Consider the following 25,389-nt stretch of genomic DNA (forward strand, 5'->3'; position numbering starts at 1 on the left):
TTTATATCAGAGAATAAATATTGTAAATAATACATCTGCAGCCTCCAAAATGACCACTGAGCTGATTCTACACCTGCCCAAAACAGTTTTAACAAAACTAACTGAAAGAAGAAGAGTTGCACTGAAAATACTGCAGTAAACAAGGTAGTTAAGAGGCCTCCAGAGTTCCTCTTGCGAACACTAAGCTAAGCTTTAATTATGGTTAGAGGCCAGTACTTCTGATGTTTGCCAAGGCCTTCACATGAACAAAATAAAACCATCCCTTAATTTTTTATTCTACATTTAATATGATGAAAACAAGGCCCTGTACAATCCACCTTTGCAGTGAGTACAATAATTATTTTACAATTTGTACACATTAGAACATGGTGCTAGACTGGTTCCACCCATTTGAAAATGCAGTCGAGAATGGAAAAAAAAAATCATCTTTGTAAGCTGCACCACAAGGAACCTTCCGTTTCAGAGAGGAGATAAATCTTTTTTTTTTTTTTTTTTTTGGCCGATCATACAGCAGGCCTGAAGTAAAAAAAATGTCATGAGAGACCAAACACCATTTATGGAGCTTTTATGCGTCTTACTCCCCTGATTGATCCATTAGATAAAAGCATGCTGTGAAGCTACAGCTCTTGATCTCTCTAACCACTAGTACAGACCTGGCCAAAATATTGAAAATGGCATTAAATATTTCAGCTATGTGAGGTGCACTTAATTCATATCAGACATTAAAACAACCTCAAAAAACAGACATAGTTGCAACATAAATTAAGCACTCTTCATGTTTTCTTCAGTACTCAAAATGTCTTTTGCTGCTGTTGTAAACCAGGTCTGTACCAGTTAACACTTTGTCCTTCGCTTTAAATTTAAAATCTTCTGGAAGGAAAAGGCCAAGAGTGTCTTGTCAACCTGTACAGCCATCAATGTGCCACAAAAAACAAACATAACACATTGACATCAACATTTAAAAGAGGGGAGTGAATTCAAATGTTTTCTTGGTCTCCGTGTAGCCGCACGTTTGCTGTAACATGTTTACGCTCGTTCTCAACAGCACGCAGTAAATTGGCAAACAGGCTCGCCCAATTCTCTCCAAAGGCCACAAGAAACATGATTTTATACAAAACTAGATCCCCCTCCTTTCATCTCTCTCGGCAGAAGAAATCTAATATTGCTAGAAAACTTCCCCATCTTTTGCACGTTTTTTTTTCTTTTTTACACATTTCTATGGAAGAAAAGTTAAGCTTCCCAGTGTTTCCCAGAATCAATGATGAAAGCACTTCCGAGTTCATTCATATGCAAAGCAGTCCACAAAAAAAACCCAAGGCTCTCAGTTTCTCTCAACTCGATGTTAGCTTTCGTTGGATTCACGTGTTTTATGCTACATAAGTGTACACTTTGCGGTCCTCTGGTGTTCGTGCCAAATATTCCCTCTCAATGAGTCCTTCAATGCGCTTCTTGATGACTACAGGACTAGGGAGGAATCGTGCTCGCAACTGCTGTGTGACCTGCGGAGACACGAAAAACAATACGAGAAATCAGTACTTTTCATCCCATCATCGTCATCACTGCTCTCACAATGATCATCACTTTGTTTGACATCTTTTGCTTTCATTTTCTGCTCTCCTACAATATAGTGGACAGGCTGCCATCAAAAGAAAGGTAACATGTAAAGGATTTTTATTTAATAGCTTGTTTGAAATTATGTGACTAGAATGCTCAATATTCAGATGGAGGGCAGGAAGTGATAAATCCACACACTGCATGAATTGTAAATAGAGGAACGTGACTACATACATAAGGGTTGGATGAACTTGTAGGCTGCAGGTATTGTCAGAACATTGAAACTCAGGTTGGATGTGATCCGTACAAAGTGATTTATTTCACACAATTAGCCTTATTTTCCTGATGTGGGAACAGTTGTCGTAACAAGTTACCTCAACCTCCAGACCTCTTCACGTTACTAAAGGATGCCAGTGACAGCATACAAGAGTCTAGTGGACAGTAATTATTCTGTGTGCGGTTGGGTTGACGATGGGTGACTAAATGTGATTCAACATAACTGTCTTTTATATTTCCACTCTGTACATGGATGCACCGTTGTCAGGCCAACATTACTAGCTTATGTTAGCTAACTTTAGCTACTACTTAGGTCCAACTGCTCCCAGAGGTCTGGTGAAACGCCATTAGAAATATGTGTCGTGGCTAAAAACACGGAGAGGTTGTTGAAGCACACTGTGACGTTAACTGCATCCAACTCGTGGCTTTGACTTTAACATCTGGCATTAGTTGACTAGCTCCTTCAGACTTAAGATGGAGATTTTTGATCCACATCTGCCGATGTTTTTCTGTGAGTTTTTTTTAAACTCCTCCCCTTTATGTCCTACTATTTTTGGGACCTACAGTGGCCCTTACTTTTTACCTATTTGATCGATTTCAACGGCTGCAATCAGCTCACTTTCTAGGCATTTGTGCAGTGCTGGTATTCTTTGCCTCCAGTTGCCTGCCCTCCATCTGGACAGTGCATTGATGCATGACATCATATGTAAAGAAGCTATCTTAGCAAGACTTCCTTGTATTGACTGTGTGGGGTGTTTCAACTCCAGTCAGTCACCACCACTTCTTGTAAATATCAACTCAAAGTTAATCACCAGGGAGCTCACTGAAAGGAAGAAGATGTGCATAGGAAGAATATGCTTATGTAGGAGAAAAAGGAAAACATTTCAGCCTACTGACCTCTGCTACTAGAACATTGTGCTGCATCTTCTTTCTAGACTTCATGATACGAACGATGGCAGCTTCGATCTCATGTTTCCTGTCGTCGTCCACTTTCTGCCGTGTCTCCTTCCTCTCTGGGTCTGATTCCCCTTGTTTAGCAGCCACTAGGTGGTGCACAACAAAGGACACAAAAATGTAAAGGACAAGCAGTGAGACTGAAGTTATACATGTCCTTTTCCTGAATATGTGCATTTAGTAATTTGACTGTGACAAGGTGAAAGGTTCAATTTATTTTACTGTGGTACATGGGGCTTATGCATTTAAATGATTGCTGAATACCATGAGATTAGAATATGACATGACATTAATGCTTTGTAAGCTGCATTACAGTTCAGTGCTGCAATTTTATGAACTGTTCTATATCTTCAAAAAGAACAAGACCACGTTCAACAAATAAAATGTGTAACAATCTGTCAAAAATTCAAAATCAGGCATTATGTTACTGTACCCCTTAAGAAACATGATTTTTTGTACCTGTCTGGATCTTGACACGGTGAAGTTTAGAGGTAAACTGGTCATTGACTGTAAACACATGGCCATTCTCGATCTCCTTTGACTTGGGCTCCTTGGTGAGAACTCTCTGAGTGGGCTTCCCACAGGCCAGAGACTGCAGCGCCCGCACCAGCTCCCTCTCTGGGATGTCTGTCTCCTGCTGGATCTCCTGCAGGTTACAAAGATCAAGTTTCATGATAAAATAATAAGCGAGACGTAACAGTGAGAAGAGCAGGAATCTGAAATTTGAATTAGAAGTACCTGTTCCTGCTGAAACTGTTCACTATCAGTTAACTGGCTGTTTGTCTTTCTTGGCACGGCAAGCTGTTTTTGTCAAACCACAGGAACTGTAACATACTGTGACACTGCATAGGGCTGTAAGGTATTAAACTGTGTACCTCAAAGATGGACTTGTCTCTGTTGTTGAAAAGCATGAGGATGGTCATCTGGAAAGTGGACACCTGCAGGATGTGCTTCCTGGTGTTGGAGCCAGTAACCTGAGCTCCTCCCACTCCGACCTCTGACCCATCCTCCTTTTGACATGTTGGGACGAAAGATTAGATTCTAAGAACATGATTCAGAATCGCCTCCCACAAGCAATCATGTCTAGTCCTAAAGATGTAGATTCCCTTGTTACTCAAATAACTTAAATCATCTTCACAATAGAAAAGCATCCCAACTACTTAAAAAATGACATGACAGTCTATCAGAGCTAATACCTTGACAGTTTTGCATTCTCTGTAAAATTACTGAGTTGTTTTTACAAATATTAATCACATTTAGTTGCGTCCATTACTCTTTGTATTCACTTTGATGTTACAAGGTGTTTTTAGACACATTACATTTAAAAGTAAACTTTGAAAATTAAAAACACCTCTTAGGGAAACTTTCAGACCTCTAAACTTTTCAACAAAACTTATTTTGTTCCACTGTAAATTTACATGACACTATAAATTAGAATGTTTGTGTTTGTTTGTTAAGCAACACATAACTGTCCTATCAAAAGATATTTGTACTGTGTTCTTTGACATAATCACTGCATGCAGCTTTTTAGAAATAAGGCGGCACGTACCTTTTTGATTGGACCGTAGAAGGTGGCGTTTAGATCTGCAGAGCCCATATGGTGCTGCAGTGTGAGTTGTCTGCCGCTGTGCTTACCAAGATAAAACCTACAAGCAGAGGAGAGTCACTCTGGGCAAACATTTAAGAAGAGTCAATGTACCACAATTAATTCAGCTTAAGTGATGGCACTCAATGCAGCAGGCCCCTGAAGAGCATGGAAATACAGCATGGCATCAACTTATGATAGTTCTATTTCTAGGGATAGACACAAGCTTATATCATCAAGAACAGGTCAGGAACTTAAGAAGATTGTTACTCTGGTTGTAACAAAACATAATGTGGCTTTTCAGGACTGTTAATTTTGCATCACACATTTCAGAAACCCCTCGACTGAGAACAGAGTGCTGTTATGAAACCATTCACACATAAGAAATAAACTCCTAAGCCTCATTTCCACCAAGCAGTCCACTTCAGTTCGTTACACATTACAACAGTTATTTTTCCAGTGTCAAAAGCTGTGGATGGTACCAATAAAACAACTCCATACCATCTTGTTTTTTCATTGCTCCTCTGCTGAGGTACCTCACACACTGATCTGATAGTAAAAGATGGAGCTAGAAACACTGCGGTCTGTTGATTTGTCGAGAGGGAACTGTCACTCTTGCTCTGAAACAACTCAATGCACACATCTGCTGTTTTTAAATACCCCACAGTGACAGAGACTGTAAACACTCCTGCTCTTTTCTGTTCTGAAAAGATCGGTGCGCAATCCATGAATGATCAGTGAGGTGCGGCTGTTTCTATACATTAACAACTCTGCCTATGTTTACAAGTAGTCTGCTGTGAGAACGCAGATTGCAGATACAAATCCAGGGTTTAGATACATGTAGGTACAGGTTATGTTCTGGTTTTAAGGGTACTATACCAAAAGAGTTTGGTGGAAACGTGGCTCAAGTGTGACACTGACTGACCTTCTAAAGACTTCAAATGCATGTCGCGGTGAAGGGGGGATGTTGCACTTGGGTGTTGCTGATTGTGTTGGCCAGTATCCCGTGGTCAGGACTCTCACAGTGAGATCAACCCCTCCAAGAGACACCTGAAGTTAGAAAAAATACAAGACACACAATCAGGTTTGAGTCTACACTGATGCAATGACACCCTGTAGCTCACTACTATAGTACGCCCATTTTTTCTGGTGCAATTAAGGTTAGAAACTGAGTTTAAAAAAAGTAACGACATGTGCTTTATATCTGAAACAAATCACTGATTACCTATTAAGGAGACAATAATTTAGATAAATGAGAAAAAACAGGATTTTTTAAGCTATGACTAAGCAAAACACACACAAATAATTAATATTCATACTCCACACTTAACTAATTTAATTTCTAACATGCTTCAGCAAACCACAATGGCAAATCAGATATAGTGTCAGAGTCTCTGGTGACTAAAAACCATGTGACAGCACCGCACAAGTCAGAAATTAGCACCATGTATTCCCAGGATATGGATAGTTAGGTGCATAATTGTTTTTATGTAACCGAGCAACGCAGCAATGCTCAGTCAGTCAAGCAGCCATGTACTGATTACAGATCGCAAATGGGCTCATTATTTTTGACAGAATGAGTTGTGGCGTGCAGCGTCTCCTCACCCCAGTTGTCTGTAGATGTTGTCTAAACTCATCCATGGTGGTGTTGGAGATGCTCATATCACGGAACATGCCCTCCAGTTTAGAAGTGAACTGACAGCCACACTCAGTCTGAGCAACAAGGAAGGATCACATTTAGTTAATCAAAAGCTATTCAAGCTGAATCAGCAGTCATATGGTGGTCAACAATTCTTTGTGAATTTGATACAGCATGTCCTTAACCCTGTTAACAAGATCACACAAGTTGACTCTACTAATTACACTGAAAATTTCATAGTGATGTGAAAAATGTTGAGAGCATATTTTGGATTGGACAGGCAGCTATAAAGCACAGGAACAACAACAAACAATCATTGGAGGTAGATGACCAATTCTCAAGATTTTTCATTCAACCAAAATCTCAACTGAAATCTCATTATTGCGCTTCAAAGAAAATAGCCTGGTTAGTCACACTCCTGCTCACCTTGAGCTTGGAGATCATATTCTTCTCAGAGTCGTCAGAGACACTCTTGTTGGTGAGCAGCCTGCGTGCCAGGTGCTGCTTATAGTACCTCTCAAACACGTCCTTCTCCTGCATGAAGCGGAACAGCACCATGGCCTTGTCTAGTATAGACTCCACTTCCTGCTCTGTCAACTGGACAAAAAAAAAAAAAACATGATGCAGGTCATAAACAGAGCCAATCTGATAAAGCCTCTGGACTCCCAATTGCCTCTGATACACAGCAACTCCAACACGTTACACATTACAACTGATTAGGATATTCCCTACTTGTATATGATAAATAATACAAACAATAATAGCATTGCTTGTTTGGGTGATATGAGATTTGGCATGAAATCTAAGTGGTTTTATGTTGCGGCGTATTATCAAATCCAGAATAGACACTTTCACTGGAACTGCATTGCTAGGCAACTGCATGGGTCCATGATTACTTCTTGTCAGCGGCTGTCACTCACATACACTGCGACACATTCCAACAGGAAATACAAAAGAGCCTATCTAGACTGTTAATGTTTGAAACAGTCTATAAGCAGGACAGTAACATCTGCGGCATGTCCTAAAATAAGAGTATGTATCCTTAAGAGGGCTCACCCCTTTTACTCCTTTCTTCAGTTTGTCATCAATGAAGAGTGAGAGGTACTCAGGCGAGCGGGAGTTGAGGTTAAGGAAGTACTCAAAGTCGCCCGCGATCGTTTGTTTGAAGAGCCGGTCATTATTAAAGGACTCCTGGAGGAAACGGTCGAAACGTGACTTCAGGTCCAGCAAACCCTGCAGGAAGGAAGACAGGGGTGATTAGGGATAACACAGCAGCGGCTTACATTAGCAGTAGCTTGACGCTGCAATTACAGCTCCGACAGTAGCTACAGCGGAGGAAAGCTGGTCTCATCAACAAAGAGTCAGGCGGCTGTCGGTTTGACAAGAGTAAGAGCAGGAATGTCGGAGTGGAACTGCAAACCACAAGACTGTTTCACACAGGAGCTTTAAAAGCACTGGGAGATGAACGTAACTTTTAAACGAGTGCCTGCTCTCTAGTGGCCTGAATGACCTCACATGTTATTCAGCACAGTGCAGTGACACAGTGTGGTTGAGGGCAGAGACCATCATGGCTTGTGGCCACAAACGCAGGGGGTCAGAGCAGTTATCCTCTGCCGGGAGGCTATGGAAGTACTTTACGGTCAAGGCTCGGCACGCAATGGTGTGCTAAAGCGTGCAGAGCCAGTGGAAATTACTCCATGAACTCTAACAAGGTTAGATTTCTTTCATTCACCTAAAATACGTGCGGCTGAAAGGTTATAGTATGCTTCAGCAGAGCGTGTGTACTATCAGAACATCCTCCTACTCCTGCAGAAGCAAATTAATTGAAAATTTTACAACATGATCCCGCCAATTCACATGACTGAGCAGTAACATCCCTGCACTCTAATGTGTCCTGATGCCCCTTCGTCTTACCTGGATGTAGTCTACAGGGTTCTTCCCCTCTCCCTCCTCCGACACGAGGGCCTTTCCTTGCTCCCGCAGGTATGAGCTCATACACTCACACATGGTCTTCAGGCCGTTGGGAACCCGGCTGAACAGCTTGTACATGCACGCCAAATCTGTGATGGATATGCACGATTACACACACAAGCACACATATTAGATATCTACTCCGACCAATGAGATCTGCTCAGAAAGAGGCTTATTGGTGCAGAGTGAACTGAAACACCTCTGAGAGTACTGATGTAAAAATATTTTCTGATGGCATCACTGAGGCTACAGACATCTTCATCTAAATCTAATCATCAAAATTACATTCCTTGTATCTTATCGTGTGTGACGTCAGCAAGAGAAACACTGTGACTGCGTTACCAATCCAGGAAAACATAAATCTCTTGCGAGTGACAGTTAAACAGTTTATTAAAGAGAACTGGGGATTTTGGGTTCTCATTTATCTTGGAGTGAAGCATGAAATTTAACTAACTAACTAAGTTTAACTTAAATAAATGATCAGCAACAAATGCTTAGGACATGAAGCACAAGCAGCACAGGACTGCAGCACTCTTACCATCTGTCTTGCCGTTTTTGAGCATGTGCACCAGGCCAGAGTTCTCCATCTCTACGATCGTCTTCATGTGTTTGGAGATGAGCTCTCGTTCCACCACCTTGACAATAGGCTCTTCCGTAGATTTATCCAGGCAGTGCATCACCCGCTCAATCTCCTCATTGATTCTGGCTTCCACCTTCTTTATGTACACACTGGCACTGTTTTCTGCGAGGAACTTTTGGCTCTCCATCTGAGTGAAAACAACAAACACTTACAAGCTGTAAAAGACAATATCTTTCTCAAACTCCTGTCCATTTTTTTTGCATTTTCTTATATAGTTTTAGTTATCTGGCCAACGGTATGTACGTGTTTTACAGATGTTTTAAGAATCATCTGTACTTAGACTTAATTTTATTGATATGGAACCCAAAAAGGGAAGGTGTAGCCAAGCTGCCCGATATCAGACAGCGCTCACTGCCTTCTTTAGTCTGGCATTGCGTCCACTCTAACTGATTTCTGTGGTGGATGTTAAGTCCACACTGATCGTAGCCATGCCAACATACCTGTTTTGCTTGGGTTTTTAAGAGTGGGCAGAATGAAGTAAAACAAACTAATATGTCGGGCAATAATGAGAAGGCATTCTGATTTATAACAGCCTCGATAATAGCAGCCATCTTGTCTATAGCGGTCGTCATTGTTGTTATTACTCCTCATTGGTATTGGTGCATCAATTGACAACAGCTTGACAACAGGTGTCAGTCCTCCTGCAGCGCTCACTGGATCATTTTTAATTTTAACCGAACATCTCTGTTTAATGTCAGGATGCCAGATGACTCAGTCAACTCGGTAGAGTGGGCGGACTCAAAGGTCTGGACCCAGGCAAGTAGCCAAGATAATAAGGATCCAAGTAGAAGATTATACAGTGAAGAGTCAGAGAAATGATGTTCTCTCACAAACCTGGAAAAATTCTGCAGACATTTCTAAGAATGGCGCTTCAAAGTCTTCTTCATAAACTGATCTCCCTTCAAGGCCGAGGATCATTAACATTTGGCAGGCGTTTCTAATGGCCCCCCTGGTGGAGAGAAGAAGGACATATGCAGAAGGCACAATCAGTAATTAAAAAGAAAATAAATGCGATATCTAAAAAGACAACAACAAAAATATATCTGGATGTTCCTTTCCCACTCACTATGGCTGCCATCAAACTTTTATTATTTATTTGCACATCAAAAGCACATATTATAATGCCAGAGGCTGCCTCAGTGAACATCCCAGGAAGTTTAATTGTAGCAGATGTACTTTGAAGCAAAAGCACGCACCCTGTGATTATTTAACATTTTCCTTTATTATCTGACTAAATATGAAGGATGTTGATTCCATTTTCACCCCAATTTATGTGCAACTTAAATTAATATTAACTTCTCAACATTAGCTGGCGACTAATTAAACTGTCATGCAATCAATGCTGTCTGTGAGTCTTTGGCTACCTGTCCACCACCTCCCCTTTCCTCTCGCGTGCGATCATGTCCAGCAGGGTCTGTCGAAGGTGGTCTCTGATGCAGCCGTAACGAACCACTTGATCCCTAAAGATGATAAGACCCAGGTTGTAGACGTTCTCTACGTTGTTCTGCTGTACGTACACTCGATCCTGTGGGATAAACACAGAAAAAGGAGAATTAGTATCTTGGACAACACTGGATATAATCTTTTATATGGTGAAATGTCTTTCTGTGTTGACCTATAAAGTGGGTTTCAGCTCAAGTGTTGTGATACTTAATGTGGTACCATGGTTAATTTCATTTCATTTTGACTTCCAGACCCTGCCTACAGCTTTCATATATCTCACTTATGTACTGACACAACAACACCACAACTAAGATATTGCTATCATGTAAAGCAGACCTGGTGTTTTTCATTCTTCAGTAATGACTCAGCAAGAACGACACATTAAAGAGTTTCTGGTTCATTTTTAAATATACTTAAATACGCTTCTCTGTTGATATATATGCAAATACCACCACGGTGTATTTCCACACGATTTCTTGCACTGACAACAATCCCTCTACACAAAATTTAATCCTGCCAAGACCCATTCTCTGAAAGCAAGTTTATGTCCCAAACACTGATGCCAAAGCAGATGTAATTATACCAGTGTTACAGTTGCCAATACAATCACAAAAGTCTTATTTTACTGTGGTAATAACAGAAGTTAAGAGTAATAAGCAACACCCATGAAATGAAAAATACATTTTACCAGTTTTAACTCTGTGTTCCTGTGTTAATTGATCATTTATCTCGTTATATGCCAAATATACTAGAAAAACATCAACATCACATCACAGTTTCTGTCTTTCCCTTTCTCTAAAAGCAGGTAAAAGTTTCATATGTTTGATGACCTATCCTACACTCACAGGCATTTTCAAAAGTTCATCCCATCAAATGTGACTACCTACCCACACCAAAAAAAAAAAAAAAAACAAACCAAAAAAACCCTGCACTTTAAAGTTTGTGGGATGTAGCTAGCTAACGGAGCAATATGAGATAGGGAGAGAGATGTGTGTTTGGATATCTGTGGGCAAAACCTTTGTTTTTATTTCCAAAACAATGCGGCTGAGGTCTAATTCATTCAACCCTCCCTCGTCCTCCTCTTGATCTAACGGCGAGGGAAGTGAGTGTGAGGCAAACAGTACTCCCACTTTTTGGCAGTCCAATCAAATATGAAGGATTTGATTTAAATCCCTTTTGTAACTGTACACCGCTAAAATTTTCCATTTCATTGGTCACATTACAGAACCTAAACACCCTCTAACTGTTTTATGGGTACTTTAAATACATTAGAGAATGAAGGCAAATAGCATTACATGAATGTGCTGTTTTTTATTGTTGTAGCTCAGCCAGTAAACTTTCCTTACCGCTTTGAATCTACATGTGTACATGAAGCTACACCGCTGTGACAGAGGGCAGTCTTTCTGTGGTCAGAGCACATATGAATAAAAAGTACCTGAAGTTTTTCTAAATAATGACCCGTATTAACTTTTATAATGATGTTGTGGTCTCCTCACTGATGTGTGCTGTTATAAAGCTGTGTAAATGTGTTCGTTGAGAATCCCCAGACACATCAGCTACTCACCATATACATCAGAATGTCTCTGATCATCACCATGGCTGTTTGATGGTCATTCCAGGCTTGATTTAGGGTTTGAAGGAAGTTATTGTTTAAAGAGTTTAGGACATCTTCTCGTACCTTTGAGGGAAACAAACACACATGCATGAGATGGGCATATTATACCAAGTTTTAGTGACATCACAGTGCCTGACGAAGGTCTAAAAACTTTCTAACGCCTTGCTGAAGAGAAAAAACTGCTCCTGCATCAAACTGACACTTTCTTTGTGATTTCTTGTTCATGCAGTCTTTCAATGTGACCCCACTTTGCTGTCTCTTTAGTACCTTTCTCTACTAGTCAGGCATACAACAGCTTGATAATAGTCACACTGCAGTGTGACTCAGCATTGTAAACGTCTCTGTAGAGAAAGGTTCTTAAGGGCACACCGACCTCCCCTTCTTTCTTCTTCTGGACAGAGATGATGAATTATCGCCTCTGCACTTTCCAATACACAAGATCAACCCTCACAGACTCAATCTTCTTATTAACAACCAGATCAAATGTCAAGCTGCAAGATGGAAGCAAAGCCATGACTCTGAATATGCCTTTAAATCAAAGACTCATTGTGCACACTCATGGCTTACTTACAAAGGTAATGATGAGGTTGCTATTTTTGGTTGGTGCTGATAAAATGAAGCTGCTCTTATGTTCACCTGTTCTGACAGTGTCTAATGTTGCAGGTACATTATATCAAACAATACCTAAATTACAGCAGCTGACATATATTTACCTTGTGTTTAATGATTGTAATATATAAACTTTACAGTAACACGCAGTCTCTGCAGCTGTCTCAATGCATTACGCTGACGCAACACGCATCGTTTGGAATATTATCTCTGTATTGCACATGTTTTTCAGACTGGAACTTTTGCTCATTCTTTGTTAATATGTTTCACATTCCCCCACAAACTATACAGGTCTACCACACACACATATAGTTTATATATATTTTGATAGTTAATTTTTATATATTTTCTCACTGTTTTCTGGCTAATCTTCTTTATTTTCTCTAACTATGTTTATGGTTATGCACTACAATACCAAGGCAAATCCCTTGGATTTGAAAACCTATTTGAAAATTCAGATTCTGCTATTAATTATGAAACTATATTGGACCACTGTTAATAACTTAAGTTGAAACATGAGTGTGATTTCATACATTAGCTTCTAGATATTAGATACTATCGAGTAAGAAGACTTTATGTGAGGCGGTTGCCACGTCTTTTGGAGTAACAGGGGAAACAGAGGAAGCTGAGTTAACCCTGAAGGCCAGAGGTTTCGTAGAGAAAAAAAACACTAAAGCCGTAGTTGGTATCTCTGATAAATAAAACATGTTTGTGCCCTCAGCACAATTGCTTTGTTGGTTTTCTAACTGGGAGAGTAAATGCAGAACATATGATTATAATTGATGATCATTATGGGTCGTTTTGGTGCCAACTCCAGCACTGCTGTCCTACTCACTGCACATGATGCTGATGCCTGTAGTGGATGAGTTGCGACAGATAATCTCTGACAAAAATCATATTGTACCACCTACTCTATTGCCTTGTAGCACTTTTAACGGCATTGCCGCACATGAATGAAAACAACCTATCAGAGCCAAGCTGTCAATCATGTCAATCTCTTGTGAACTGCAGTCAATCTGTGAAACTAGGCAGCACTCATCAAGTACAAACCAAGATTCTATTTCTGCATTGCCTTTGTCTCACCTCAAATGTTTTCAGAAACTATTTTGGTGAACTATTTAACTGTGAATGAGAAAGTTTGTGACCTGACCAACATGTTCGTAACGGTCAAGCCAAAACAATGCCCACCTACCAGAGCAAACTCTTATTCACAGCCTAACAGTACACTAAAATATGTTTCTGAAAACATTTTATGTGAGAAATAGGCAATGCAGTTACAGAATCTTGATTCATGTTTGATCAGCACTGCCTAGATTGACAGTTTGAACACAGTTCATGAGCCATGATTGACATGACTGACATGATTGACAGCTGCGTTAGAGATTTTTCGGCTCTGATTGATTGTTTTGGTGAGCTGCAGTAGATTCTAGGAGGAGAAGAAGGGGCATGTTTTTTTTTTCCACAGACTATCTGTCTCGTGTACTTCTTTCAGAACACAGTGACAGTTTCAGCCCATATGACAAAAAACTTCTTCTCATAAAAGTCACCAACTGCAGCTGTAATATTTTCAGTGAAAGGTCTGGTTGTGGATGAACGGACATGCATGAATGCAGGCAGGATTTTAAGCTTTTCTTCAGCCAAGATTAAATTAGAGAAATTTCATCTGTCGCTTCTTTTATGTTGGCTTCAAAATTCACCTGCTGTTCTAGCCGCCTCGTCAGTGCCCGGCAGCAAATTGAGCTGAGAGTGTAAACTCAAACAGTGTCATTGTTAAAAGAAATTTCTCATCTCCAAATCCTTCTGCCAATAATCAGAATACCAGCAAAAATTGGGCCTTAGATAATTTATTTAACCAAACTGGGAAGCAGAGTGACTGTCGCATAGCAATAATAATGAACATATATTGTAAAATATATCTTTCAGATTTAACAGTTGAGATGTGAGAGAAAATCATAATCTTTGAGTTGTTTTTAATGCTTAAGTCCGGCTGACGTAGAGGAGATAAGTTTGTAGATTTTCAGGCTGCACAAGAACCATTAATACTGTATTTCTTTGAAAGTGATATTTGGATCATTATAAGATCATAAAAACATACACAGGTGTTGGTTCTCTTGTCTTTGAACTGGCACTTGTTGATATTCCCTGACTGCTAATTTACTAAACCTGCCAAGTTGAGAATGTACATTTAATTAAGCTGTAAAACCATCTGGCTGCTGTTCAACAGCAGGCTACTGAAATATTGCTTCTTGGGTGTCTGAGCACTGTAAGCAGCACAGAAGCATTCACTACAGAAATCACAGCCAAGCTTAATTTGTTACTAATTATATGCAACAAAAAGCAAGTGACAGCTTGGGAAAAACATTCACTGATGGGTTCTCGAAGTTATCAGCAGGAATTTGAAGGGTTAGGGTAACCCTAACCCTAACCCTAATCTCACAGTTACAGGATCAGCACTGGACCGCTGTTGCATTTTTTTTACATTCTGCTCAAAATAATCCAATTCACTGACATTTGACAGGTCTACCATTTCACTTACAATGGATTTCTCCAGGCAAACAAATCAACTAAATGTCCAGTTTGAAGAATCTGTGCTCTGTCACGGTGTCATTCAAAGACATACTGCTGCACTTGCAACAAACAAGGCAAAGCCTGTTTAATGAAAGGCTTGTAGAAAGATAACCAGCCTCATGCAGCTGAAAACCCAGAACAAGATTACAACTCAAGGACCCTATCCACAAACATGGGCACTTTGGAGCCACTCACAGAAATGGGGAATCTGTCAAAAAGAGTGATCCTTAAAGAGTGTACAAATCTCCCATTACACAAGACAACAAAAAAACATCTGAAATTGTATTCCCTGGCTTTCTAACTTCATTTAATACTCACTCACCCTCACAAGGCTGCTCATGAATGGAAACAGCTCATGGTTTCTGGTTATACCTTTGTTTTGAAAGATGACACACAGCCTACACGGTAATATGAATCTTAATATGAAGGCTATGACAGATTCTGTTAAGCACCAAGTAGGCTACAGAGCAGAGGCTGTCCATCTTAAATTCAGCTCCACGATTCAATTAATTATTGTAGAAACTATGCATGTCAATTTTCTTTGTATCTCAAACTGTCACTGTAGATCAACCATAATTCCAGCATTTCTAGATTGAGATCCAATCATACATTTTCACAGGAGTATCTCATATTAAAGACAAATATGTACTGATAATTATCTATTATGCACTGAAGTTAAGTAGCAGTCAAATACATGATAAACACAATGAAAAAATTGGGGCATAAAGCATGTTATAATTCAATCTGTGAGCCACATGGCATCACTTGACATTAAGTGTCTGGCAAATTAACCATTCCTAAAAGGGGGCACCACTCTATGTGTTATAATTTCCTTTGATAGAGGAAAGAAGCATATTTGCTTGCTGATGATACACTGATTTATGAGATTTTAGGGATTTATGGATGTGTTTTCAACAGGGCTAATTACCTTGCCTGTGCATTCCCAAAATTTAAAATAAAATCACGCCTAACGTTTTGCAAATGCTCGCGATCTGTGTTAGCCTTACTTTGTTGATGAGGTGTTCTGTGACGACCTCCCGTAGGCCTGTGTAGAGCTTCTCTCCGTGTTTGTGGAGCACCATTGTGTAGGCATTCCTGTACAGTTCCTCGAAGCTCAGGCCGCTGTTGTTCTTCCTCTGAATCTCCTGGATGGCATTCTTCAGAAGGTCCCAGATATTGTTGACGTACTTCTCATCCATCGTCATCTGCAAAAGGCAGCCAGTAATGGGTTGAATAAGATGAACAACACCTGTGATTATTTGTACCAAAACTTAGTACCAAGATTGATGCTGTTCCTAAAAACTTTCACCTCTGTGTAGTTTTGTCCTCAGATTCAAATTCTGCATTGGAAATGTGGGCCAGGAGTTGGAGTGCGGAATAAATCGTCTACCGTATTGGTCCCTGGCGATAACCATAAGCTTGGTAAAGGTCTATAATATTTTATAATAATCAATTCACAATTAATTATTCATTATCTGCTGATTATAGAAAACAAGAGAGGAGTTTTATTAAACCTGAAAAACATATTTACTTGGAAGAATCAATTAGGCCAAAAAGCTGCCTTACATCAGAAATGTACTAAGATGACAGTTACATAAAAAGCTCCAAGGACTGCCGTTGCCATGCCAGCACGTTTTGACTCCGTGAACAGGAGTTGTATTTAACACAAACTCACACAGCAAGAAAAGACTCAACTTCTTGGTACCAACAGTGTGTTGAGGACCAAGGCGCAACTTTTAGTTTCTTTAGAAATACTGAGATATGTGATATGGCTGGTATGTTTGCATCTAAGGTAATGTTGGTTCATTTTGATTACTTTGAATGAATCACTGTTTCCTTTTCACTCTTCCTCTTTCAGTTTACCTTTTGCAAATCTGGCTGAAAGCCCAATTAAGCCAGCAAATTGCTGGGATAGTGGTTAGGCAGTGTACCCCAGAAAGGCTTAAACCAAAGAAAACTTTACTGGAGCAACATCAGCTCTCTGAGATCTCTATACACTTTGAGTAAGGGCTTTTAATTATGTAGGTCAGTCAGTTAATGTCAAACTTTAAGGAACAATTAGGTATGTAAATATTTGTGATATTGCTGGACTGCAGTTCTGCATAGCTGTATCTGTTAACAGGAAACATTTCTAAATGTTGCATGTGGCTGTACAGTCATTACTTATGTGCTCTGAAATCTACTGTGAGTTCAAATGGGATTTAAAATGCAGGAGCAGGATTTTTATTTCTCAGCCACTATTGACAATGGTTGAAAACATGTAGTTCTGCACAGCACAAAGCTGTGGTGCACCAGCTTGGACTAAGATGCTCCCGTGGACATCTCAATAGCCAAAGGCATGTTAGCCAAAGGAGAAGACTACACATGTGTGCTGCAGCTAAGGAGGAGGAACAGTGTGTGCTCCCTCGCAGCAGACAAGCCCAAACACATGCATGTCAAGATGTTGCTCTGCCAGCAAGTCTGTCAGGACTGGGCTCACATGTGTGAAGGTCCTCTCTGTATTATCACAAGTTAGCTATGTGTGGCCACTTGCACACAACTTGTAATTACTCAATTACTCATAGAGGAGTGACAAAACAAGTATCTGGTTAATGTACAGTCTCACTCAGCCAGTCACAGACAGACTCAATTTCAGTTTAAGCAGAATGAGGTCAGTTCATAAATGAGGTCTATCAGTGACTTGCAGACAAAGGGAGTGCCAGGTGGACGAGGGGAGGAACACTAAAGCATGATTTTAACACTGAAATAAAGACAGAAACGACACAAATATCTACCAATGATATTGCTATTAATACAAACCCAAAGCTAACGTTGGGTTGACTGATTTGGGCTTTTTTAGCATCCATCTGCAGCCTTAGCAACGTTGCTGCTTGTTTTTGCATACATGTGGAAATATAGGTTGCATTATAGTACAGAGATGCTAGTCAAATTTAAAGCTCAGACACAAACATGTCATGCATTTGATAAGAAAGCCAAAAGCAGTCAAAACAACAAGTGTCAAGAGTCAGGGCTAACGTTAGCATCGGCTATGTCGCTGCTAGCTAACGTTTGGGGAGTTGTGAAGCAGTTAAACGTTAAAGACAATGAAAGTGATTAATTTAACTTCCCACTGTGCTGCTAATATAAAAGAGTAAGCACCCAACCGGCCGTCAAAGAGTGGGGGCGACTGATACATTTGACGGCTGCACTTTGTTTACGGATAGGTACTAAGTCTGCTGCTCAGCTGGTTAGCCTGTTAGCATGCTAGCATGTAGCTAGCAGCCCAGACCACGGTGATCGCGTCACCGCCAGCCGGGCAGGCAGAGCACCTACTGCGGTGTGCACTTACAGGAAAGGCCCGTATCCTCATTTTGGTGTCCTTCTTGGTGCCGCTTTTGCTGAGATTGGACATGGTTGCCTCGTCCGTGGGCTCTGTATTCACATGAAAGTATTCTCCACGGAGGGACGGGGGTGACTACTGGTTTATGGAGCAGCCGACGAGCTTTCACTCGACCTCGTAGCTCCGCGTCCCGGCACCGCAAGTTTATTGTTGACAGCCAAACGCCAAATCCGATAGTTCTTCATACAGCAATGGCGGACTACCTGCAGTTCTCATTGCGCAGAGCTCACGCACTCCAAGTCACGCGAGAAAATAATGATTTGGAACAATTTATCAACTTTAGTTATGACTGTACTTTACAATAATTTACTTTGTCACACATATAGTACAGCAAGGACTATTTATATTACACGGTTTATTCAGTAGTTCCCTATATTGCACAGTCAGTCTTCTTCACTAGAAGCAGAGTCAAGGAAGAGCAGTAATCCCATATATAGCAACTAAAAAATACCAGTGATGGAAAGTAACTAAGTATAATTACTCCATTAGCTGTACTTCAATTGTGGGCTAATTTACTTTTAGTTTACTTGAGTTGATGTTACACTTCAAACTATCTCTCATAGGGAAATATTGTGTTATCAGCTCATAAAATGTGATGTATTATTGTGCACACTGGTTAAAATCACCTCCACCTCCATCAACTACAACATTTAAGTAGGCTACTGCTTACATGTTAATGCAACAATAACAATATCTTATTTTACTGTAATATAGCCTAACACTGTCAAGGTGCATAATGAGTGTGACTTAAAATACATGTTGTTGCAGATACATTTGTAATTTAACTTAAATCAGATTTTTGATGCAGGATTTTTTACATGCAATGGACTATTTTTATTGAGTTATATTGCTACTTCTTCTCCCACACCATTTTGAGTAAATGTCAGAGCATTCAAACTTTTACTCAAGTAAAGAAATAATGCCAGAGGGATGTATTTATATTATCAAAAGTAAAAATACTGCAGAATAGTCCCCTGTCAGTGGTACATTATCTACAAGTGCATATTGTAAAGTAAAATTGCAAAAATAATATCTTATTTTATCGTAATATAACACTGTAAGGGTTCATAATGAGTACTTTTACATTTGAAACTTAAGGTACATCTTGTTGCAGATACATTTGTAAATGAACTTACTGTAAGTACAATTTTAGATGCGGGACCTTCACTTGCAATTGACTATTTTTACAGTTATATTGTTACTTGATCTTAATACTTCTTCCACCACAAAACAATACACCAGTACAGTTAAAAGTTCAAGCACTCAAACTTTTACTCAAGTAAAGAAATATTGCCAGAAGAAAATAATTATAGTATTAAAAGTAAAACTGCTGCCCCTCTCTCATCAGTGTTACATTATCTACATGTGCAAATTGTAAAGTAAAATTGTTTCTTAATTTAAGGTTTTATTTGATTTTTCTCTGTTGCTGTCAGAGAATTTTCTGGTGTAAAGACCACCACTGTGATTTACCATATGTCTTGTTGGGAGTTTTCTTTTGGTTCCAGCTTAATTTGGTGCTGTTGAGTGGGTTTGGGCTGTGATGTGCTGTCAGAGTGTTTGGACAAGCTGTATGGACTCCTCTCTGGCTGCACCTCTTGGCAGATTAAGATTTTGTGGTTCAGTATGTTTGGGATTCATTTGCTTTTAAGGGGATGTGTATGTTAGCTCTTCTGCTTTTTGTATTTTTAATTTAAATGGCCCTGGTCTTATTGGTGCAATGTGTACTTGCATAACTCTGCATGCAAAGTCTGTATGTTTATGTCCCTCTTCTCAAATTTATAAATCAAATATTACTCCCACAGAAAATTCATGGGTTCTCTTACGACCTGGAATACCTTTAGATTTGATTTCTTACAGATATTTTTTGGGACTTTTGCCTTTATTTGACAGAGCAGCTATAGCATGAGAGTAGGAATGACATGCTCCAAGGGCCGTGGGTTGGAATTGAGCGCCTGCTTTATTAGGTGAGCTACAGTAGTGGGCAGCCATACTTTCAGATTTTCACAGAGATGCCAAATTCTAAATAGATCTAAAATTAGAAACACTTAAATCCATTGATGAATTTAAGGGCAGCATAAATAATGTGGCGATAGAGACATGTGCTTGTTTTTCTTGAGAGGCCACTATGTTTGAATAGTTACTATGTTTGAATAGTTGTTATTTTATTGTGGATTTTTGTATTATATGTTGTATTTGTTGCATTTTGAACATGTTTTGATTGGCTGCTACCTCGGCCAGGTGTCTTTTGTAAACAAGATTTTCAATCTCAATGGGACTTCCTAATTAAATAAAGGTTAAATAAATAAACAAATAAACAAAATGTAATTATTTCAAATTAAATAGTTTGTGTTTCTAGCAAGGATTTCACATTTTAATTGGTTTAATTTAATTAAATACAGACGTGTATGGACATAGGCATCATTCTAGGTATAACATTAGTGTAAAACCCTTGAAATGGACCTTTGTCAAATTCTTAAGTGATGCATATTCCCAAACAAATTTCTGTTTAATTTCATTTTACCTCAGTTGGTTGGTTTAATGAGGTTAATACATTATTTTCTAGGCTAAATATTACGTGGTCATATCCTCACTGAAGCCTCATCTTTGAGCTTTGGATATTGTACAAACAAGTTGTGATAATAATGTGGAGAGGGGAGTTTGCTGTAGTGGACTGTGGTAGATTCTTTGCCCCAGGGCCCCCAGTGTGTTAATCTGGGCATGCTTATTCAGTATCAGTATGTGGGTTAGTCCAACAGGATCAACAGAGATGTCACTGTGATGACGTAATCAGTGTTGCAGAGCCCTAATGTCACCTGACCTCATGGTGAAGCTACAGTTTGTGTGTGTTGTGTGCACTTTTAGAGACAGAAACCAAAGGAGCATTTCACCAGATTTATTCCAAGAAAGAGAAAAAAATCTCAAAATTTCATCCATTTGTCTCCTTGTCAAAAAATGTCCTTGTTCATTACATCTGAAGAAGAACAAGACCACCAGCACTCAGAACTCAACAGAACAAATAATTAACAGATGACTGCTTTTAGTCCTCAGTATAAGCATCATGTATACAAGTCAGATTAATTTAGGTTCTTAATTGTGGCAGAGTATCATATGTATAACCTAAATACACATATGTTTTTCTTTCATCACCTCTGTCTAAAACACTAAGCTCGGGGTTGTTCAAACATGGCGTCAAAAAAAAAAAGAAAAGAAAAGAGAACAGGATGCAACCACTTTAAATACATTACAGAATTGAAATACTTCCCATTGTAATAATGACAGACAATCAAATAACATTTTCTTTTAAAACTTTGATATTTACAGCAATTATTTTTTTGCCACTTTTAAAAATTATGTCACAGGTGATCGTTACAATGGCGTTACATCACAGGTTAGAGTCCCGTTGATCTGTGATGATGGGAAATAGATTGGGTCATACTTCCTGGATGAGCCGCAGTTTCAGACCCAGTCATGGATCAAAAAAGGTTTTATACGAACACAGCCCTCGACTTTCCCCCCAGCATTAGGGAACAAAAATAAATTTCAATTTGCAGCTTGGCCAGGAAGTAGACAACATTTGCTTGGCACATTTAGCCCTGACTCTCTAAAACAAAACATAAAAGGACAGGTACACACTCAGTATAGAAACTGTCCTAGGTCTGAACTCCCAAAAGCATTTTAGGATTAAAACTGTGACAGGCATTTGATTTTTTTTATCATGATCTAACACTGAAATGCCTTTGGAAGCTCAGACCTGATAATAATTTAACAAGAGGCATAGGTATTTACATAGGAGTCTATGCAAAGTCACAGAGGCAGACACTTCATATTGCACATGAAAAAGGCAGGTACATATGAAATGGTGGTTTAGAAATAATACAAGAGGCGAAATCACACGTGAGAGAAAGAGAGAGAGAGTCTGTACGCCCTTTAGGAAACTTATCCTAAAAAATATTCAGTCCATGAAGCAGATAAATCCATCCCAATGTAGGTATAACACACATCAAACCACTTTGCTCACTGATTAACCTTCCTCCCTAATGCACATTCAAGAGACTCTCAAGAAAAATTATATATTTAAATCCTACAATTCCAATATTTTTGCTTTAATCTACCTTCATTAGCATTATCGACTAAAGAGATTCAAGCAAGATCACTAGAGGTTTGCGTCTGCATCATCACTTTTAACATCAGCTTTTTAAAGCAAACATCATCCTCTTGATCTCAGCTACCTACCGTGCTTTCTCTCTCTTTCTCCATCACATCTACACACCCACTCATCCGTCCACTCGGCTGCTCGCACGCTCTCACCTCTCCACGCACAGCCTACATACAGCAGTGGTATCCATAACAGAAGTTTCTCTTCATGTAACTATTCTGCAGCATTTCCTATGTTAAACATCGTAAGGTAAAACTGAATATGGCATATTGTAACACAAAACCCCATGGCTTCCCCTTTTTTTTGTCTTTGTTTTTTTACACGAGGCACAATCTGAGAACTCTAATTTTCATTTCCTTTGGGATGCAGCAGTAGTGGACTGTCGATGTTTGCGGGACAAAGTAATTTCAGTGATGGCTACATCTCTTAGCTCCTTCTTTAAAACTGTTTTTTTTGGGTGCACTGAGAACTGAAAAATAAAACAAACAAACGCCGTTGGGTCTGCCTAATATTCACTGGTGGTTGTTATATATATAATTTAAAATATAAAGAAGTGAACATGACATCTGAGGTCTTCACACAGGTATTTCACAAATATACATCTTTTGAGCATTGTGATCATTCATCCACTACATTGATACTCAAACTATGTCTATAACAAATATACAACATACATACCAAACAGACTCTTTATTTCAATTTTCATATATTAAAAGCTCTAAGAAAGGCAGCAAAGATGCGCAATAAGGCAGATCCATATGACACAGTCAATGACACACTCCATAGAACACGCTCTACTGTGGCACATTTACACTGACAGATGAGATGGATCTTTTAAAGGGCTTCGGTTGCTCTCTGTCTAACGTGGTTCATGAGGAAATCTGTGAACTGAAAAGTAAAAGGGAGTGAGCACGGTGCAAGGGAGTGGGAGGGATGGCAGAGAAAAATAAACTCACGAGGGAGTGTTTTAAGGTCATGGACGACCTTTGTTTGAGGTGCAGATGCCTACTTGATGCAGTGGCATGCAGTTAATATGCACAGGGTGTGTGTGTGTTTCAATGTTTTATGCATGGAGAAGGTTATTATGGCCAGGGATATGTGACTCCGTCGTTGATCAGTGATTGTCAATTTGTCCCTTAAACCTCCCCAAAATGAGGAAATGTTAATCAGTACACATGAGGGTTTTAACGCTGTCTAAGTAAATTAATTAAATCTCCCTTGTACAGCTTTTTGGTGATGAATTAATCAAGATTTTTTGAAGAGCTGAATACAAAAATCTGTTCTGATGGTATAAAAATGGACTGCATTAATTCCTTAGCCATGGAGAAATCAGCACTGACAAAGATAAAAGGAATAATACATGAGGTGTCCATACAGCATGCATTCATAAGCATCAGGTGAGGGACTATGGCAGCTGCTTATGTGTGAACAAAGCTGAGCCATTGAAATCAATATTAGCTATTATGAAACATTTTACAGAAAGTATAGCACTTTATCTCACTGTTACATGTTGAAGTAGTCTTTTTCCATAAGAACTGTTTTTTTTTCTTCTCTGTCATGTGTCTAAACAGTATGCGCATGTACATATTTGTGTCAGTGTGTGTGTGTTTTTACAATCGTATTCAGGATCAGTACTGTGTCAATGAATGTGTGAGTTGCGGTTAAAAACTTATTTTTCCAGTATAGCTGCTGAAAAAGATAAAAGTCACCACCTTCTGCTTTCCTGAACTGGAGACACAAGCAACATGTAGCATCTAATCACTGAACCGGCTCAGATGGATCCGCTCATTTCAAATCGCTTGTCTGATTTGATTAGTTTGAAACTTTGTCCTGTTCGTTCTGCATGGCCTGCTAAGCATCTAAGTGATTGACAGCAGAGAGATCCCTTCCTCTCAGGTCGCTAAAAAGGTATCCTCGGCCTCTTATTGGACCACAGAAAACTTCAAGAAACTGTTAGCAGCCCGCTGTTGTCACTGACCGCTCCCTCCATCTGCATCGTCCAGGCAACCATTGAGGCAGTGGTCGTCGCTCCCGAAAGCACCCTGGGCTTGCAGGAGCTCGTATTCCTGGTCCAGGAAATCTAGGCTGTTGTTGCTAGGCAACCCACGGATAGTGAACTTGTGGGACACTTTGGTCCACTGCTCCCGATTTGCCGCCACTCTCTCGTACAGCTCAGTGGCCCCAGGAAACAGTTCAGATAAGAGCCTGAAAGGACAGAGGGCAGTGGTGGCACATGGGTTAGGATGTGATAACTTTACAATAAAGATTATTCATTGCTCCAGTCTGAGGACGTGCCCGAAATTTTCAAAGTCCAAAATAAAAAGGTAAAAACGAGAATTTAAAGGTGTGCTATGCAGGATTGTTGGTTGCTGTTTGTAAACACACTGACCAGCAAAAGTGGAAGTACAAGCCAAACCAAGCCCACTCTCATTTGGTAATTCGCCTCGCTATATATGGGTTTTTTTTCGGTGCTGTGTCTCTTGGATGCCTGCTGCTTACAGTTTGGCTCCTGGGGTCTCATTTATAAACATTATGTACGCACAAAACAAGGCCTGAAAGAGGCGTACGCCACTTCCCACGCAGAAGTTGTGATCTATAAAAACAGACTTGATGGGAGAAACGCTTACGAACATTTTGGAGATGTGAAATTAGCGACACATTTCAGTTCTGTATGATTAGTAAAATCCTGCATAATATTATAGTATATCTTTAACTGCATGTTATTTTGACTTCATTTTATGTACTCTATTATCTTGCATGCCTTATTTTCAACAGTATAATTTGGTGTTCTTTTATCACAGCATTTCAAACAAACAAACATGAAATAACTACTTTTTTTTTTTGGCCACTTGTGGGAAGTGCAACAGGCTGCAGCCAAAACACTGACAAGTCACCTCATAAAGTTAACACAGCAAACATGTTGGGAACCAGTTGCTTATTTACATATCCAGCAGACACTAAGCAACACTCTTATTCATTAGTGTCATGTTCCTGGCTGCC

The 25,389-nt window shown here is 39.6% G+C and overlaps 2 protein-coding genes across 3 annotated transcripts in view; both read right to left on the minus strand.

The window, feature by feature from the left end:
• Nucleotides 1-1,151: 1,151 nt before the first annotated feature.
• Nucleotides 1,152-18,448, minus strand: cul3b (cullin 3b). Its single transcript, XM_049577040.1, has 16 exons — nt 18,183-18,448; nt 15,862-16,059; nt 11,627-11,740; nt 9,984-10,144; nt 9,454-9,568; nt 8,518-8,746; nt 7,923-8,068; nt 7,065-7,241; nt 6,435-6,605; nt 5,975-6,082; nt 5,295-5,419; nt 4,334-4,430; nt 3,660-3,794; nt 3,244-3,430; nt 2,728-2,873; nt 1,152-1,499 (listed from the first exon to the last, which is right to left on the minus strand). Exons 1-16 carry the CDS (start codon nt 18,243-18,245, stop codon nt 1,368-1,370), a joined length of 2,304 nt encoding a protein of 767 aa, XP_049432997.1. The 5' UTR covers nt 18,246-18,448; the 3' UTR covers nt 1,152-1,367.
• A 2,668-nt stretch (nt 18,449-21,116) lies between these two features.
• LOC125889477 (cGMP-dependent 3',5'-cyclic phosphodiesterase) overlaps nt 21,117-25,389 on the minus strand; it is a 226,478-nt gene continuing 222,205 nt past the window's right edge. For both annotated transcript variants that reach the window (XM_049577508.1, XM_049577510.1), the window contains exon 31: nt 21,117-24,594. In XM_049577508.1, coding sequence (XP_049433465.1) covers nt 24,360-24,594 — 235 coding nt within the window. In that variant the 3' untranslated portion in view covers nt 21,117-24,359. The remainder of the gene's footprint in view (nt 24,595-25,389) is intronic.

This window comes from Epinephelus fuscoguttatus, linkage group LG5 (assembly GCF_011397635.1).
Source record: "Epinephelus fuscoguttatus linkage group LG5, E.fuscoguttatus.final_Chr_v1".
In the NCBI taxonomy this organism is placed as follows: domain Eukaryota; kingdom Metazoa; phylum Chordata; class Actinopteri; order Perciformes; family Serranidae; genus Epinephelus; species Epinephelus fuscoguttatus.